Source organism: Periplaneta americana, chromosome 15 (assembly GCF_040183065.1).
Source record: "Periplaneta americana isolate PAMFEO1 chromosome 15, P.americana_PAMFEO1_priV1, whole genome shotgun sequence".
NCBI lineage: Eukaryota > Metazoa > Arthropoda > Insecta > Blattodea > Blattidae > Periplaneta > Periplaneta americana.
Genome location: NC_091131.1, coordinates 80,575,455 through 80,594,671, shown reverse-complemented (window position 1 = coordinate 80,594,671; position 19,217 = coordinate 80,575,455). Strand labels below are relative to the sequence as shown.

Genomic DNA, 19,217 nt, shown 5'->3' with positions numbered 1-19,217 from the left:
TAATTGCAAATTACAGAACTGAATATTAAATCCAATGTTCGTACGTCACATTAGTGTTGTCATACATAAATTCAGACTTCTCTTCTTCTAATGAATGTAGTTACAGAGTGAGTAACATTTTTATCTTCTGTCAAGTAATTAATTTCATAACTAAAGGTCTTTTAAAAGACAAGACAACGTTTTAAATTGGTTGAAAGTTCGAGTTGAATTGGTTACATGGAGCGTTAGCGTGAGAGCAAAATAATCATAATTAAATTTTTAAAAACCTGACTTCGTAATTGCCAGTTAAATACAATCATTAAAATATGAAATCAAAATATTAATAGATAAATTATATTCTTCAACAACAAAAAAGAGAAAAAGTCCAAATAATTATAGCCTACATATATTGTGTGCCATTAAGTTACTTATTACACAATAATAGTCAACGAAAATTACCCTATTCAGTCCAATTCTTAAAGATCGCTTTTGTTTATGTCTTTACATTACTCTTAGTGCTGAAGTTCTCTACCTAATTTAACCCATGCCCCAAGGATGTGCAACATATAATAACAGCATTAAATAGCAGAGAAGCCCCATTCCTCAATCACTAAGCCTACTGATATGGCAGAAAAAGTATAAACTTGTAAAACGTTGTCCGCTAGCCGGTAAGTCATCCTCAATGGTATAGCGCAGCGCTTCCCAACCTTTTGAATGTCACGGACTCTTTATAAGCTCATGCTTCATTTTCACGGATCCCCTAAAATGTTCTGTATAATGTAGGCACATGACATGTTATACTCATTAAATATTGGATAATGTAGTGAACTAAGCATCCTTAATAAACTGATAGCGGTATAAATTTTTAGTAATAGTTTTGAATTTATTCTGAAAATGCATAAATATAAAGTTATTTTATGTTGCAGCATGTATAGTTCGAATCAGCTTACTTAATATCCTAAGGGTGAAATGTAACCATTTTCCCCCCATTACTACTACATATGCTAGTGTATTATAGTGATTTTCTTTTACCAACTTCGTTTCGAATTTCGGGTTTGATAAATATACAACTGGCAGTTATTTTCTAACTGTTATGTTGACAGCAATAAATTCGGTTTGCAATAAAGGAAACTGATGAAAATGCAAGTACCTAAGTTTATGAATTAATAATTAATTAGTAATATTGGTATTAATATTAATATGAATACACAATTCAGTTCTGTTGAGTTGTGATTTCAATTCAATTCTGTATTCAGATATATTCAGATAAGTGTAATTAAATAAGAAATAGCTTATAGACCTCCTTGGTGTGAAACATGCAAGTGCCTAATGGACAGAAATATATTTATATTTTAATTAATTTCTTTCGTGTTTAGATTTTTATTAAAATATCCAAGAGAGGAAGTGGCATGGTAGCGACTTCTCCAAGAAAGAAAGTGCTTGCAAGTATTTTAAGTAGACTATACATTTCAAAGTGGTAGCCTATTTTGTTTTCGGAATTCGTACTAATCATTTCACGTGAACAAACTAAATAACATTAAGTTTACTTCTATAGTTCTTCAAGAAAATCTAAGAAGGAACTGTTCACTCACACAAGTATGTTGATGCGAATGGTATTAAGTGAGCCACTGCAATTCGGGAAACATTGATAATCATGGCTGCATGCAACCAAGAGCAAAAGGGTCGTAGGAAACACGATTTCAAAGCAAGAATCAGGAGATAATTCTAACTACTCCTCTTTATCTTTGACGAGCAAACTTTTTGACACCAAGAAGGAATTTTCATCCAATTATTTGTTTCCGTTGTAGGAAGATATTTCTTTACTTAATGACACTGATAGTGGAAAATGAATGCAATTACTCAATTGATAACTAACCGATATCACAAGTTTAATTTATTCATCATTGTTTCAGTCTTATCCTGAATAGAGAATACTGTTAATGTTAGACCCTGCGGACTGGAATTGAGGAAAATTTTGAAAACTAAAATTTGAAAAATCTGAGATAAACAAAACATATTCCAACAATCTGAGAAAAATTTGAGAACATGATAAAGTTAGGTTTAATTGAAATACCGTTTGAAAATACACCTTGTTTCCGCGGATGCATTTCGAATCACAGCGGACCACAGACTGGGAACCACTGGTCTAACGGCTACCATTTTAACCGTTGGATTCGCTAGTTCAAACCTGGCCGATATATCTTAAATATCGATGTCCTTAATAAGGCTTCCTCCGGTAGGGTACGGTAGGTTCCGTGTCACATATTACGGCACGTTAAAGACGTTATCCCTTACAGATGGTTGCAAGGAAAAATTGAAGACATTATTACAAAAACAGCCCTAGTCATTTTTAATGAAATTGAGTTAAGGACACATTTACTACTATTTCAAATGTTTATAGACTCCAAAAATGACACATGTCAGGTGCAATAGCCACAAGGATAAACACCAGTTGTACAGAAACAGCTGACATGTGTTGTTATATTTATTTTTATTGTTCTCCTGAAAAATAGCAAATTTGACAAGGGTTGTTTTTTGTAATAATGTCTTCAATTTGTCTACAATTTCTCACCTATTACGTAGAATTTTGACAGTGAATATATTGTGCAGTTGAAAGCAACATTAAAATAAATAAAATAACTACACCACTATTCCAGATATTGGGCTGCGAGAAAATGAACTGTACTCTATGTTATTTCATTTAATATTGTATGATATGTAATAAAATATGTTGAGGAAGGTCGTTGGGAACGATTTTGAGTAATTCATCATTTTGTACAATTTTTACAAAAGATTCCGTTCTTTACTATTTTGAGAATTTTTAGGTAACATTAAACATTCAAAGCAACAGGAATTCATTTCTCTGACAAGAAAATTAAAATATACGAGCAGTAAAGAACACTCTTGTCATACGCCGTGCAGTATTTCTGCACATAGTTCGCCGACTTCATTTTTCGTTTCGCCTCTGTTAAATACTTAAGTGTTATACAAATTTTTGCGAACAAACCTACTATACACGAATATCGAAGAGAAACAAACCAGAGGAGTGGAAAGAATGTAATAAAACATTATATATGTGTGATTTACTTATTACAACGCCAACTTATCTTGACCAGAACACAACTATGCAAATTATTTCGCGTTTTATATTTGCTCGCTGACAACGCAGTACGTCGACCCAGACGAACGGGTCGGTACGTGTGTAAATTATTTGTTTATTTAAAGCCACACGTCTGCGTAGAAGTTACATAAAAACATTTCATACAACTTTTATTTATAGTGCTGTCTCAAGATTGTAGCGTAATCATCCAATGAATACATAAAACTGAGATTTATTTATTCTGTGTTTCTTGTTGCTAAGTAACAGCCAATTTATTTGCGCAGTGCGTAATGGGGAAAGAAGTGAGTACTGTTCTTTTCCACATTCCCGATCCAGTTCGTCCTGTAAGGTCAGGTGTTCACTGAACTGGACTCTGGCTATATGAAACAAGAACCGGACTGTCTCCAAGAATTCGGAGGTCGGACATTCGATCCCATCGCCTTAGACAGCGAGGATGGAGCGCAACTCTAACCAAATACAAGGAGTCATAATTATGAAACGTATGGCGATTTCTAAAGCTATGGTTCCGCTATGGCGATCATTGCCGATCGTACAGCGTTGGCGATCATCACCGAGCGAACAACGCCAACTTAGCTGTTTCCTTTATAGCGAACATCGTCGTTTTCCTATTGGAAATATTATGGCAACAAATAGCAGTAACTAAGTTCGAAGACAAATTCTGCTGAATCATTAGCGTTGCAGACAAGTTTAGGCTTATTTTTCTAGTAAAGAAGGGAGAGTTAAATGGTATCAATGAGATACATTATTATACATATGCTACTTTAAACGGAGACTTACAGTATATTTAAATTACTTTCGAGCGAGCGACGTGTCAAAATTAATTACATACAGTAGTTCGTTATAAATTATAGTGGTTACAACATTCAAGCTTTTGTCCAACTCAAAACTGATTCTAAAATCGTGAAATATAGCATAATTATCTAATAATGGTAACCTTTTGTGTATTGTAATGTTAATATTTCTCATGTATTTTGTACATCAGTGTGGTTGTAGCTCGGTTATAATTTTTTGCAGTCCACAAAACACAACATTGCGAACCCTCCGCCTGCACGTGATATGACGATGATTCCATCGGAAATGTTGTCATTGGAAGTCCTGCCATTGCCGCCCACCTGTCGTGTAATGATCTCTGTTACCGGTTTTATTACCAGATCCCGGCCTGATTACGGTTCTTTTATTTACGACTGAACAAGTAACAAGTTTGCTTGCGGTTCGCGACTAGTGGCCAGTGAAGCGTTTCCAACAGGCATCGCAAGTGCGTCATTAGCCATGCTGATGATTAAAGACTTTGTCTAATTAATCAGTAGTAATTATACATTTATAGCCCGGCTAATCGAATTTCCTTTTAATTCTAAAGAATCGGTAGCATCATAATCGGCCATTGGTGGCTCCCGCCCTCGTTTCGCTCCAAGCCTGACTCGAGGGCATTTCGCTCTTCAACCTGCAGACCAGTAGGCATACGTCCGCAGTTGTTGACATAACTAACTTTTGTTTGCTGATGACTATATTTTAATTTTTGATTCGAAAGACTGGTTACGAATGAAAAAGTGTCGAAATCAAATATAACCTTCAAACTATATGTAGGTAACAAAATTAACCGGGGAATCTCGGTTCCCAATTTACCGTTCAATAACGTTATGTAATAATACATTTGAATATATACAGGGTGGAAGTGAAACAATCTTGCAGATTGAAAGCGACGAGAGGGTACACTTAAATGAATATAAAACCTTTATTACGCTTTGCAATTAAGTGCACAGTTAATTAGAAAATTTAAGTTGGAGGTTTCAGCAGTCTGTCAACATCGCCGCTAACACACTGCTCTTTGTTCTTGTAATATAGATGTAAGAGCAGGGGTGCAGTCGTAAATAAAATGGTAAAAGAGCGCTTCGCGAAATGTTTATTATTATGACTACAACAACAACAATAATAATAATTATTATTATTATTATTATTATTATTATTATTATTATTATTACAGTACAGCGTCTCGTTTAATCACAGTGAAAACGTAAACAAAGTGCAGGTAACGTGTGTAAGAGGTCAATGAACTCAGGTCTGTTTCCCTAGGTGAACTACTACCACCCTCCCTCTGACTACAACGTTGCAATCTGTTCGCATACTCGTACTTCAATGGCTTGAAATTAGTGGTTCTTGCACTAAATTTACACGAAAACCGTCCACGTCAATGAAATACGAGAGATGGATAAATGATTCTTTATTCAATTTTTTATGATATGGACAAAAATCACGATCCTACTCGCAATAGTTAGCGAATAAAAGGGTGTTAAACATTTGGGGGGGGGGGAATATATTTTTTTCTGAGAACACTATGGACTTTCCACCAATATGATACACTTTTTTGTTACATACAACTTGAACAATTCGCTCTGAAAATCTGCAGTGCTATTTCACTTTCACTCTGTACATCCGATTCGAATTTTATTAAATATTAACAGTGTATTCAAGTATGTATTAGGTACGCATGTTTCGAGCAGACTTGAATCGTATCTGTAGATCACGTCACAGCAGACTACGTAACAGACTTCTTCAATAATATAACAAAGCTTTATTAAGATATTGTACCAAAACTCTTAAATGATAAAGCTTAGCTAAAATCTTAATAAACATTTGAAAAGTTTCTGTCTACTGACGTATTTCACTCAAAATATGTAGCCCTATATAACCAATGCTTGTACGTACTTTGGATGTGGCAAGCGATTGAAAATGGACAGTGAGCGAAAATGATTGAAAGTTTTCCGTAATTAGGCAACAATGTATAAAATATTCATTCATTCATTTAGTGTTCTGCCCAAGGGCAGGTCTTTCACAGCAAACCCAGTTTTCTCCAATCTTTCCTATTTTCTGCCTTCCTCTTTGTCTCCTCGTATGATCCCTATATCTTAATGTCGTCTATCATCTGATATCTTCTTCTGCCCCGAACTCTTCTCCCATTCACCATTCCTTCCAGTGCATTCTTCAGTATGCAATTTCTTCTCAGCCAGTGACCCAACCAATTCCTTTTCCTCTTTCTTATCAGTTTCAGCATCATTCTTTCTTCACCCACTCTTTCCAACACAACTTCATTTCTTATTCCGTCTGTCTAATTCACATGTTCCATTCCTTTCCACATCCACATTTCAAATGTTTCTATTCGCTTTTCTTCACTTCGTCGTAATGTCCATGTTTCTGCCCCATACAATGCCACACTCCATGCAAAGCACTTCACTAGTCTCTTTCTTACTTCTTTTTACAGAGGTCCGCAGAAGATGCTCCTTTTTCTATTAAAGCTTCTTTTATGGAATGAAATAAATTACACACTATGTTTACAATCCTTAATATACATATAGGTTAGGTTCTCTATTTTTACGGACATTTAAATTATCTTGGATATATTGTGTCATATGCAGTATTGATAATAGAGATATACACATTTTATCAAATATATTATATATATATATATGTCAGTTTACAATGCCTTTTGACATTTTCTGACAGCCAAATTAATTTACTGTCACTGATAAATGTATCGCACTGCAAGATACCACTCCCCTCTATCTCTCCATAGGTCTTCTCCTAATTATCTTCTTTCCATAGCTTCCAGAATGCCCTTTTTCGCCTTGTTAATTTTATAAATGTTATTACTCGTATATATTCCTTAACCATTAAATATCTCCAAATTTTAGGGAAAATATAGTATTTCCATCTGACCAACTTGCAATGTCGCAGCGCGTTTTCCTTCTCTGAAGAGTGCACTGTACAGAGAGTGAGTTTAATGCTGTCTCCTAGGAATAAGTGACCATGGAATGTCAAATTAATGTCGGCTACATCACTGTGTGTATGTGTATGTATATGTATAACGATATGTATGTATAAACAGTATATTAGATCTACCTATACAGGGTTTCTTCATAAAAAAAGAATAATGCAAATAAGACTAAAATTAATTCATTTTTTAAAAATGCTCGGACACGTCAAATTTAATATTTTGAAAGGAAAATTTTACAGAAAAGAAACAAAATTTTCAGCCATTATTGTAGCCTACAGGGTGTGACAACATCGACATTTTTAAATGAAAACATATTTTTTTTTTCTGAAAGGTTGGTGTCTTATTTAGTTAGTTATTTATTTAGTTTCATTTCTTTCATACAAAAGTTTGGTTGCTATAGGAATAGTTTCATTGTTCTTGATTTTCACACAAAATAAACTACCCAAATATTTTTGGGAGGGTAGGGGGGCAATTTTTTAAAGCGAAAACTGAAATTTGTTTGTTTTAGTTCTTGGCTCACAGGTTTTACGCTAAAACAAAATTTATTTCACTGACTTACTCCTAAAATAATACATAATAAGCTAAGAAAAACAGTTTTCCCTATCTTAACCCGTTAAGGAAAAATTTTATTTTATTTTTTTAAATTTCAAACATAAAAATAAAAATGTAAGATCTTGGAGTTTTAAATTAACTTTCTTAAGTTGCAGGACACTGTTTGTAATTTGGCACTTAGCTACAGTAATCCGGTTCATTTTTGTGCACGAATTATTTAAATATTTCAATTCTAAGTGTATTTCGTGTTAACATTAGTGTTCTAAAATGCTGTAAAACTGAACATGGAGAAAAATCACCTACATCCTGGAGGTATGAAAAATTGTAAAACAAAACACATAGCTTCCTGACTCTATGAAAAATAATACAGTCAAACTTTATCGCCAAATTCAAATTGTTATTACACGAAAAATGTATAAAATTGACAGAATGTGGCGGATTGACACTTACAGAATTGCACTTCCGGTTTAAAAAGGTGCTTCCAGTCAATAAAACACAGCTAATTAATTAACCAAACATCATAGAGACAAAATTGATATATTTTTGAAAACTAGAAAGTTCAAGCTTTCAGATGACATAAAAATTAAAAAAATGAAATTTTTAAGGAAAATTAAAAATTAAGGGTAGATGAGTACCTTAATGTGTTCATGTATTCCACAAATAAAATTCTTCTTTCCATAACCACTTCTCTTATATCCATTATCTTGTGTTTATGTAATTTTTTAAGCGCTAGCGTTACACCATGCTGACGACATTACATTTGTGAAAGTTTGAGATCTGCCATTGTCACAGAGACATATTTAACCATTTCGAGTTATTTAAGAGCCATCATGTGTTTTTTATGCGGTTTCCAGGCAACATGTGGGGCACGTGCTCTAATGGAACAGAAGGACTTGGATGCGGCCGGCCAGAGACATTCCGAAATTGTGCTGACGTCACAATAGTAACCAGTACAGCAGGACTTCCGCCGCTCTTCATCGGCCAGCAGGACAACCCATACCTACTTTACTATCGGGATTTCCGTTCGCCCGGTCTTGTATCTCCTCTTATAATAAGGTAAAATTTGTTTTAAATATCATCGTAACTATGGTTAAAGTGATTTTAGCAGACTATCCAAGTGGCTAATTGAAAGGAACGTGCCTGTCTCCAGACATGGATTGATAATGAGTGTTTTATTATTATTATTATTATTATTATTATTATTATTATTATTATTATTATTATTATTATGGATCTCAAATTGTCTCTGTTGAAGCGAAATAATCTGCGACATAATATATAATATCAAAATTTCTGAGGTTCAAGACCGCGACCCTGGTCAAGATAAAGTCCACCAAGTCACCACATTTACCTACTAGTGGTATGTTGTTTATGCATCTCTCACCTTTACCACTCCTGCAGATTAAGACTGTAAACCACGAAAGCCGCGCTTATTAACATTCCATGAACGGGAACTGGTCACGATGCCCTGCAGGGTGCAAATAACGATGACGTCCATATGGGGGTGCACTGTCGGTACTTGTGTGTCAAGCCCCCTTTGAGGCTGGGTGGGCTACAAATGGCATTTTCAAGGAGTGGAACTGACCCCAGGACACGCTCGTTCCTTGACACTGATCCTTGCACCTTCCTCGATTTCTGTTTCCTATCAGCAAATCCGTGATTTTTTTTTTTTTGTTACTAGCGATAAATACGAAAAGTTGTTTACCACTGAGGTAAGACGTATGTACAGGATTGGCAAGTTTTTATTATAGAGTGCTAAACCTGGTTTTAACCGGTTTTAATTGTCTTGGTCAAAATCAGTTTTGCGCACAACTGGTCAAATAAAATTATTTAGAAAATAGCTCTCAGAAACTCTAACTTAATTTAATGCAACTTCCAAAAGGCGACAGATAATTACCACATTTCTTTAGTATCTGATGAAACAAACCACTATTAAGATATTTTTAAACATATTAATGCAAAAAAAAATATTTAAGAAAGGTAACATGTTATCTTATTTTTGTATCCTTCTCGAGTTTTCTCAATATTTAATGTGTTGTTCTTTTTTTTCACTATACTTAGAATAAAATAATGTAGGCCTATTGTAAGACCTACGTAAAATCGATTTTAAAGATTTTCACCGAAATTCACCTTCCAAGCATTCCTGATACAGAAAAGTGATTTTCGTTATTCCGTATCTCCATCTGTGTATAGCGATTTCTCCTCAACTGTTGGACGAATATTGAACACATGCAGTAACGACGATCAATTAAAGTGGGAATGCACATAAAATGTAGTACTTAAAAAAAACTTTTAAATAACACAAAATGTCAACAAATTCGAAGTCGGCTCAAACCATTTCTATATTATTTTCTCCCTGCATAACATAAAGTGATACATGAAATGTTATTGATAATACGAATATATCTCCAAAAACATTTATGTTAAAACATTATATATATATATATATATATATATAATAAATATTGCGTTGAATCTAATACTTTAGGTTTATACAAAGAATTTATGCCTTGAATACAAGCAAGAGCTACTTTGCTAAATTAGCACAGACCTAGCAGTTACGAAAGTAGAAAACAACTTAAATTATTTTAATCTCAATAATTTTGCCTGGAATTGAAAGATACTTCATATAATATTTTTAGGGCGTATACATACCTACAAGAAGCACTTTTCAAATTTAACGTAACTCTAGCCTTTACGGAAATAGAGCAAAATAAAAATATTATACTTCCATGAGAGAACTTCACTTCTCCATTGACAAAAGTCTCGAATATATTCTCAGAAATCGTTTTTTGCCACAAATAATTTGAAAGCCAAGAAGTCAAAATGAATAATCCGGTGTTGCACTTTCCTTAAGGATTAGCGACCATTAATTTTAAAGAGTCCTTTATTGCGCTCAAACGAATGGCCACAGAAGCATATTATTTGTATTTCTCCTTCAAAGGTCTAAAGTCACCGTATTGTAGTTTATTTAACAAGAAAAGTAATAGCCTATGCGTAAATAATAATTATGATCCCTTTATAAACCAATAATTAGTTTAATTTTTCTATCATTTTTAAATACCGATTCTGGCAGAAAGAAAAATAAATTATAAATAATTACAGCATACGAATAACAAAATTTGTGAACTGTGCAAAATTAAATATGTATACAGATATCCCAAAACTCGCGCACACGAATTGTACATATTGTGAATTCTGGTTAAAAATGGAGATGAAAGTGTTAGTAACAAATTTTCGTCCGAAAAATTAATTGTATAATATGGTAACACTGTACTTTGCAAATAAATGTTACTATTGTGACTGTAGCTCAAGCTGTCCGTACGCTGCAGCATAGGCGCGCCTATAGGTTGAAAGGAAAAAAAGGAAGGTATAGATGAGAAAGCACGACCTAGCATGCGAGGTGTGCGATAGGGCAAAGAATGAGCTAGCAGAAAGAGAGTTTGTTTCATGATTGTTAATATTATACGAACGTACCGACACAGAAGTTCATCTCAGACTAAAACCTATCTTTCCCCTTCATACCCATTGGTGATATGATATGATAATTATTTGTCAGCCAACTTTACAATTCGCAGTTATGATGGACCATCACATTTCTGATTTCCGATCCACAATCTGTTTAATATATACCACTCTTTTCTACTAATATATTCATTTGCCAAGTATTTCTTGATTACATCCTATTCTTCTGTTTTAACTGAATTGCTATATATCCTTCCCTATCTATTCTCTTCTATTCTCTCTCATACCTAGACTGTCTCCCTCCCTTTTCTCGTTTACATATTAAATATTGCATATTTCTTTCCTTAATAATTCACATTATTTATTCATTTTATTCTCTACTCTCAGATCTACCTGTTCTTAATCATTCTTTTCCAGCTATTTTCTCCTGAATTAATTGTTTACATTTCTCTTACCTTTATTTTACAACATTTACGTGACTTTTTTCTACTATTCTATCCTCTGTTTATTTACGTATTTATCTCTTTCTCTTCGCTTCACTCCTAAATTTCCTATTTAGTATTTCTTTTCATATATTTATTTCTACAATATATTGGTGATATAGTCACGGCACATGTTACGATCACAGAACAGGTCCTGCCTCCTCTACTGTACTTGGGGCGGGTTGAATGGTTTATACGAACTTTCGCAGTGATCACATCTTGTCCCTAGAGTGGTTTGCTACAACTTTAAGGTTATTTTTAACTGTTTCATTAACTTTTTCCTCCCGTGTAAGCTGAGGCAAAGTATCGAAGTCTTATCGAAATAAATTACATGCCAAACGCAAAGTGGTAATCGCAATTTTATTTCAAGTTAATGAGGTAAATCTGCTAATTTACTAAGTAGTACCAACAACTATTACATAGAAAGGAGCGTCATTTAAATTGAATTTTGCGATTGTTTATGTTCAAGAACTCGGAGTGCATTGCACTAGAGGAACATTTCTCTACCCGCGTAATTTCCAGCTTGTAATCATAAATATGTTAACAATCTATAGCAAAATAAACGATGCTACTTTGGGTGTTGCCAGGCAACATTCCAGAATACAGTCGTCAACATTAGCTTGCGCGAAGCAACAATGAGATAAATAATGAAGGGAGTGAACATAATTTAAACATGTTGTGTAATTAAATTTATATTGTGTGTGTTTACTCATAAACTCAGTTTTGTCTTTCAGTGAAACGTAACAGGATAAACGTAAGTGGAGATTTCTCTTCGTCTTAACGGTGTATGTTCTTCGAGTTTTTTCTTGCACTGTTTTAAGCGGTTGCCTTATGCCACCATGCTAATTACATTAACATGAAGTCCCTCTACTTGTGAATTTCTCTGAACTCTGAATGAACACGTAAAGCAACAAACAGCCGAAGCTGTTTCTCAAAAGAATAGCAATTGTTTATTATTATTATTATTATTATTATTATTATTATTATTATTAATACTAATATTGTTGTTGTTGTTGTTGTTGCAAGGTGGAAAGAGGAAGCATGAGTGCGGTGGATAATGATAAGGTTAACGATAAAATACACTCAGGAACAAAAAAAACCGTATACTTAGTGTTCGAGGGCACTTCTTTTATGTCAGAAATTGTTCACATTTTTAGTAACGTGTGTTATTCTCTTGGCATTGGATAATTGCATCCATACGTCTTGCCATGCCTTGAATCAGGTTAGAAATGGCTTCTTGAGGAATGTCTCCCCATGCTTCAAGAAGTGCTTGACTTAACTCCTGTAAGTTTTCTGGTGGTGGCTGTCTCTTCCTAATACGCCGTGCCAGCATATCCCGTAAGTGCTCAATTGGATTCATGTCAGGACTCCTTGCTGGCCATGGTAAAACATGAATCCCCACTTCTTGCAGATAATCTCTGGTAACGCGATGTGTGGGCGTGCATTGTCGTGCATTAGAAGAAAACCATTGCCAAATGACACCACATGATGGATCAAACATTCATTTATGTATCTATCAGCTGTTACATTTCCAACTCCGTACAAACATTCATATACACTCCTACCCAAACCATCACTCCACCATCTCCAAATGGCGACCTCTCGGAAATACAGCATTGCCAAAATTGTTTCCCTCTCCTTCTCCAAATTCTTTCACGTCCATCAGGTGAGCGTAGGTTGAAACGGGATTCGTCTGTAAAAGAACACAGCTCCAGTGTTCATTTCTCCAGATTCTATGATCCTGTGCAAAACGCAATATGAGTAATCTGGGACCAGTTGCAGGTTTAGTTTATATTAGTACACTTGCTTTCAATCTTCTTCTGTTTTGGCCGATATTGGACGTCCATGCATGTCGACAAACCGTTGGCTACCATCGTAGCTGACAGTTTGCGCTCCCTAAGAACTGATAACACCATGCGCCTGTCTTCATTTTTAGTTGTGCATCACGGACGATCCGAATCTGGTTTCCTGGTATGTTCTTGTGTCTCTCTAAAATGTTTTAGGGCATCCTGAATGGTACTTCTAGGCATATTCATGACATCTGCAATGTAACGTACACTGCGTCCATCATCATTTAGAGCAACGGCTACAGCAATATCTTCGGGTCACATTCTTTAAAAAGATAAAGTGTCACTATCAACTTACACTCAAAACACTGACAACATGTGAAAATTAAATAAATAGCGACAATAAAGAACAAAAACACAGACGCAAATTCTGTAGTAACTGAGACTTTCTACAAATAAATGGCATATATCATAATACATGAATCCATGGTAACGAAATGATCACGAATTGATGGGTATTAAATTACATGGCCTACTAAAACTCTGACTAACATGTAATTCTTCCTTTTATAAAAACAAGTGTCCCGGTTTACTGTCCCTGATTGTAGTATTGTTATTGTTGATTATTATTATTACTATTATTATTATTATTATTATTATTATTATTATTATTATTATTATTATTAAAATGATGTGGCCCAAAATTAAAATAAGCAGACAAATATCAAACTGCAGTTCAAAAATATTAGTCACACTTGTGTTGGAAGCTAAAAAACAACATTTTTATGGGTGTATTAAGTACATTCAGCAGTTAATTTCAGTGCGACATTGGCTCATATTTACAATACTCATGTACACAATTTGATTGCAGGCAGCAAGTATGTTTGCCAACTCCATTCTACAAACGACTTCCAGGAATGGACGAATGGTGCCAGACCAACTGTCTTCGGTATCCGCCCAACTGCTCGCCTATGATTTGCCAGTGCCCGTAAGTTACACAATAATTAATGCTTTCTTATAGAGTAATTATAATTGCAAAGGTATAGCGTTGTATAATAATGACGAGTCCATTTGTATTTTACAACTACGATTTTTCTTTCGAAATCTAAATGGATGCAACTGTACTGTAGCTTAACCAACCCACAGCTTCTCAAGCAATGGAAAGACGCGCTATCTCCGGGACATTCTCTAAGATGTGTACCAACTGATAACTACTTATTTAACGTCCACTTTCAGTTAAACGACTGCTGGAAGACGAGACCATGAACTGATATGACGATAATAGCGCAAATGGTGAAATATAAACAGAGGGAACCAGCCCTAAAGCAGCTTTCAACGCTATAATTTCATAGAATATTGGAATTAAACCCTAATAAATATCCTTAAAAATTACCAAGCACGACTGCGATGCAATAATTAATGTAGAGGGAAACGTGGATTAAGACAAGTTTTCTTTCGATTTCCTCTCCAACAAGTGCCTTATCGCTAGCATTACTAGATCATTGTTGTGTATGCCGTCGATCAGTTTCGTAGAGACATCACAGTAAACAGTGTAAGTTTGCTAATCTATTTACTTTTATGATAGTGAAATGAAGACAGGAAAATGCTAAAGTACTTCAAGAAAACCTCCGGCAACACCTTCATTTTAATCATAAATTCTGTATTTGGACCCATCAGTAGTTTAACTTGAATCTTTGTCGTGGAAAGTCGTGATTATGGTGGTATTTACTACAACTGAATCGGTTATTTGAGAAACCACACAAGTCCATTTTTTTTTTCAAAACGACTTTATTGTGTTTCTGACAGTAATACATGTAATTGCAGGTGTGAAGGAGAAAGTAAACGTTTCCGCTTTAATTTAAGGGATTATGTCATGACAATATTTCCCCGAAAAGGATGAAATCAAAATATTTTATGAAGATATATTTTCTTCGCCTAATCGTAACAAGAGATGACGCATCTGAGGAGCTGTAGTGTGGGACTTCAATAAGATATCAGTATTTTCACTTTAAAACGTTATAGGATTTTTCTTTTAATTTTGTAATCTGACGGACAAAATACATTATGTACTAAATGTGTACTTAAGTAACTTTTGTTCTCATTTGCTTACATGCAAAATAAATACAAATTATTATCATTTTTTCGCTAAATATTTCATGTATTTGAGAAGCAATATAGGCCTAATATGTCAACGAAATTTAGGGCACCCTGGCACTTTCAGATATAATTAAAGGTTGCTTTAAAATATTTAGAAATATTGCAATTCACAAGAAAAAAGGATCCCAAAAGGATTAAAACGTACATCCAATAGTTATAAACTGAAGAGTTTTTTTTTCTCAAAACTTATAGCTAAGAACAAGTGTGGTTTCTCAAATAACCAATTCAGTGATTACTTCTATTGTTATGATATACAGTAGTTATAAGGAACAAGTAGGTTGTTAAAAATCCATCGAATAGAAACATTACAGAAAAAAATTTAAAATATCGTGCGAAACTTTGGGTTTTTGCACCGTGTCAGAGATGCAGAAACATCCTAGAACGCTTTGGCGCTATGCATCGGTTCCAGCAATAGGAAAGGCAAGAAAAGTGAAACTACTTATGGATTCCCTTACTAAGAATTTTATTATTCTCCAGAACTGAAAATAGTGAACATATGCAACAGATACAGCCCGGAGAATACATCAAAGGGCCAAGTTTCACTCTTCTACGGAAATTAATCATTTTTATAAAAGTGACCTTGGAATCCGGTCCTGGAGAACAGCTCTTATGAAAGGATAAAACAGTCAGATACTTCCTTTCCTGGTCTTCCCTCATGATGGAGCTGATGCTAAAGTACTAAACACTGGATGTCTGCATTCACGACATGATGCAGAATCTCGCACCACGGCGAAATCTGTGGAAGTCTCAAAATACAAATAATGTAGTTCTCACTATAAGGATTTCCCAGACGTCAACAAAGATTATATAGTAAACAAGAAGTGAGCAGAGCACAGTTCACATCGGCATATCCTGTAGTCAAAACAATCTATAGTAGGGAGTGGAATGCACTGGCCACAGTTAGTTACAGATCTCAGATTATATCTCTGCCGGTCAGTGGCCGTTAAATTTGAAGTGGTTTATTTTATCTTACAACGTGGGTATCAGCTTATTGAAAAACACAACTTTCTTCTCATCGCCTCATTCCCCACCGCAAACGTGACGTTGCACAGAGGAAGTTACATAATATTAATATACCATTTTTAAAGCACAGACTTCCCTACCTGTAGTAAGAGACATTATCGTTTAGTTTTGATCTGATTGCAAACAAGAGATTATTTAATTTTAAATTAGGATTTTAGAGTTAAACTTGGTCATAAATAACTAAAAATTAAACTGAAATAGTTTAAAGTCACATGAAATCCCTGGGATGGAGGGATTTGAAGTTAATTCCGTTTCCACTAATGTTAACGCAAGTCAAGAGGAAATGCACGGGAAACGACTGGTGAGAAGATTGCACAGTCGTCACAGTGCGGTATTACAAGATACCCAACCCAACCGTGGTCACAACAAGACTCCGTTTCCTGCTATAGTTTTCCGCAAAATTTCCACACTCTTTGCGTCCTATTACAATTGGAAACTTTACATTTTTCGAAGACACTATCTAATAGTTCCAACAAATGTTCAGGAATAGGACTTGTTAAATTCATTAGAACTTTGTGTCTATTGAAAGATTTTGTAACATTAGTGGTTTATTTAACGTCCACATTAAATTATAAATGCTATCCAGAGACGATTAGGAATATAGATAAATAAAGAAACCGGTGATGGTGTTACTCAAAAGGTAGATGAAAATGGCTGAAAATGTGTTAAAAATAAGATTTACATAGACATAAAACACAATTTCATTCACAAGTGAATGGGAATTATGTCAATGAACTTCAAATACGACCGCAAATTTCTTTTTCCGTCATTCTGTACAGCATTCAGACACAAAGGCTGCGAAATATTCTGGATTTAAATAGTAATTAATCGCTTTAATTCTTGGGCATCTGGTTAATAAAAAAATATTTATGTTCAAAAAGACTTTTCATTTTATAAGAACATAGTTTTTTACGTCTTTCAAGAATTCTCCATCCGATTTATTCGTTCGTCTGCATTTACCTCTTAAGTTATTTCGCACTGCCAGTTCTATATTGGAATTTTCAACATTTTTACAACTTTCTTTTCAATCCATTGCAACATAATAGGAGGTCTATATTTTTTCTGCAGTTTATTTCAAGGAATAAAAATCCAACAAAACGTTGTAAAAACAACCGAAATGAAACAATTTGTAAACAAATATCAAAATAACGCAATCGTTTATGAATAAATTAGTATTTTTATTCTATATAAACTTCTTCAACAAGGTTTTAGAGATTTCACAAGTATCCTCACTTTATAGCAACACAAATTTCCCCATATGCGTCACTAAATTTTGTATCAGTGTTTCAGTGCACTTTATGTTTTTAGGATTTATTATTTTAAAATATAATTTTTTCATACAATATTAATGTTTGCTAAAATTATCAGGGGGCAAAACACGCCAGTCAGATTATTTTTGTATTATCATTCATGAAAACAGATAGAGCTAAAACTTCCTATAATAACAATAATAATAATAATCCACAGACGTAAAGAGTTCCTTTGTAAGTACAAGTTGATAGACGTATGACGTTTAATTATTGTGTATTGCAGAGAAGTATGCGACGCGATCGGAGAGTTGGAGGGACGCGCTGGCGCCGACGTGTACTGTCTGGACAAGTGCATCGTGTACCCATCGCAGTGCCCTGCTGAGAGATGTCGATGCTACTAGCCACTGTGAGCAGCCCTCACTTCCACCCAGTTACCAGTCTGCCACGCTGACCTTACAATTATGGCTATCTGCTAAACATCGGGATATTCTTTTGAAAAGCATTGTTAGATAGCATATTTTTAAACCGACAATTTTGATCTGAGGAACGTTCTTAATTAAGATTCTAGTTTCTGCAATTCTTACTCGTATTTACAAAATTTTGATCATGTACTGTTATAAATATTTCTTATTTATACAATTATTATCTAAAAAAATATCCATAACTAATGTTCTCTTTTTGTGTTTGTTATTTATAAAATGTTTATTTTAAAAGACGTCTTACTTAATGTTCTGTTTAATTATGGTTTAAAAATATTTATCCCGAGGAATTTTCATAATCGATGTTCTGTTTTCTGCATTTCTCAGTCATAAAAGTTTGGTCTGAAAATTTAACATACCTGATTCTATGTTGTGTTTTTCAGTAATTTTTATTCACGATATTTTGATCTGAAATGTTTATAACCTGCTCCATGTCTATTTTGTTCAAAACATTTTTACATAACGAGTTTTCGTAGTGAATATTATTTTTGGTATTTCTTATTTATCAGAATTTGAAACCCAATAATAATTTAACCTATGGAAAATTAAATTCAATCCTTATTAAATGAAAATAATAAATTGATATAACGTGATTGAAATTTAAAATCTAACCAGGATTTCCTATGAAAATAAAAGTGAATATTAACAATATTAAAAAGGTAGTGAGTAAGTAAATTTATAAAAATGACAAAATCATGCTTATAATTTATTCCTTTGATATTTGACAAGCTCTATATTATAGTATATTTCCATATAAATTGCCAAGATATTTATTTCATTTACAGGCATGAACAAATTATAAATAAATAGATTTACTAGTAATCTCCATTTAAATGTGTGTATTATAGTTTCATAAATTAATAATTTGCAGTTTAAAATATGTTAACTCAAATGTAAGCAAGTTCTTCAAATGAAAATCACTCACAGAAGCACAAAATCCTAAATACACAAAATATAAAATATGTTTAGAATATAGAACATTAAAATATACCATTCGTCATGCGTCAGTGTTTGACAAGCATTAACGCTTTACCTTCCTGTATTCGACGAGCAATTAAAGCGTACATCAACTTTTTTATATGTATTTTATATCTACGTCAACATTTTTAAAAACCCTTGATATTTATAACCACTAATAAAAATTAAATTTTAT

General features: G+C 33.9%; 1 protein-coding gene across 1 annotated transcript in view; it reads left to right on the top strand.

Moving 5' to 3' along the window:
* LOC138715164 (uncharacterized) overlaps window positions 1–18,191 on the top strand; it is a 257,230-nt gene extending 239,039 nt beyond the window's left edge. Inside the window, exons 7-9 of the mRNA XM_069847725.1 lie at window positions 8,276–8,477; window positions 14,027–14,143; window positions 17,869–18,191. Of these exons, the coding sequence (XP_069703826.1) occupies window positions 8,276–8,477; window positions 14,027–14,143; window positions 17,869–17,986 (437 nt within the window). The 3' untranslated portion in view covers window positions 17,987–18,191. The remainder of the gene's footprint in view (window positions 1–8,275; window positions 8,478–14,026; window positions 14,144–17,868) is intronic.
* The last annotated feature ends 1,026 nt before the right edge of the window (window positions 18,192–19,217 follow it).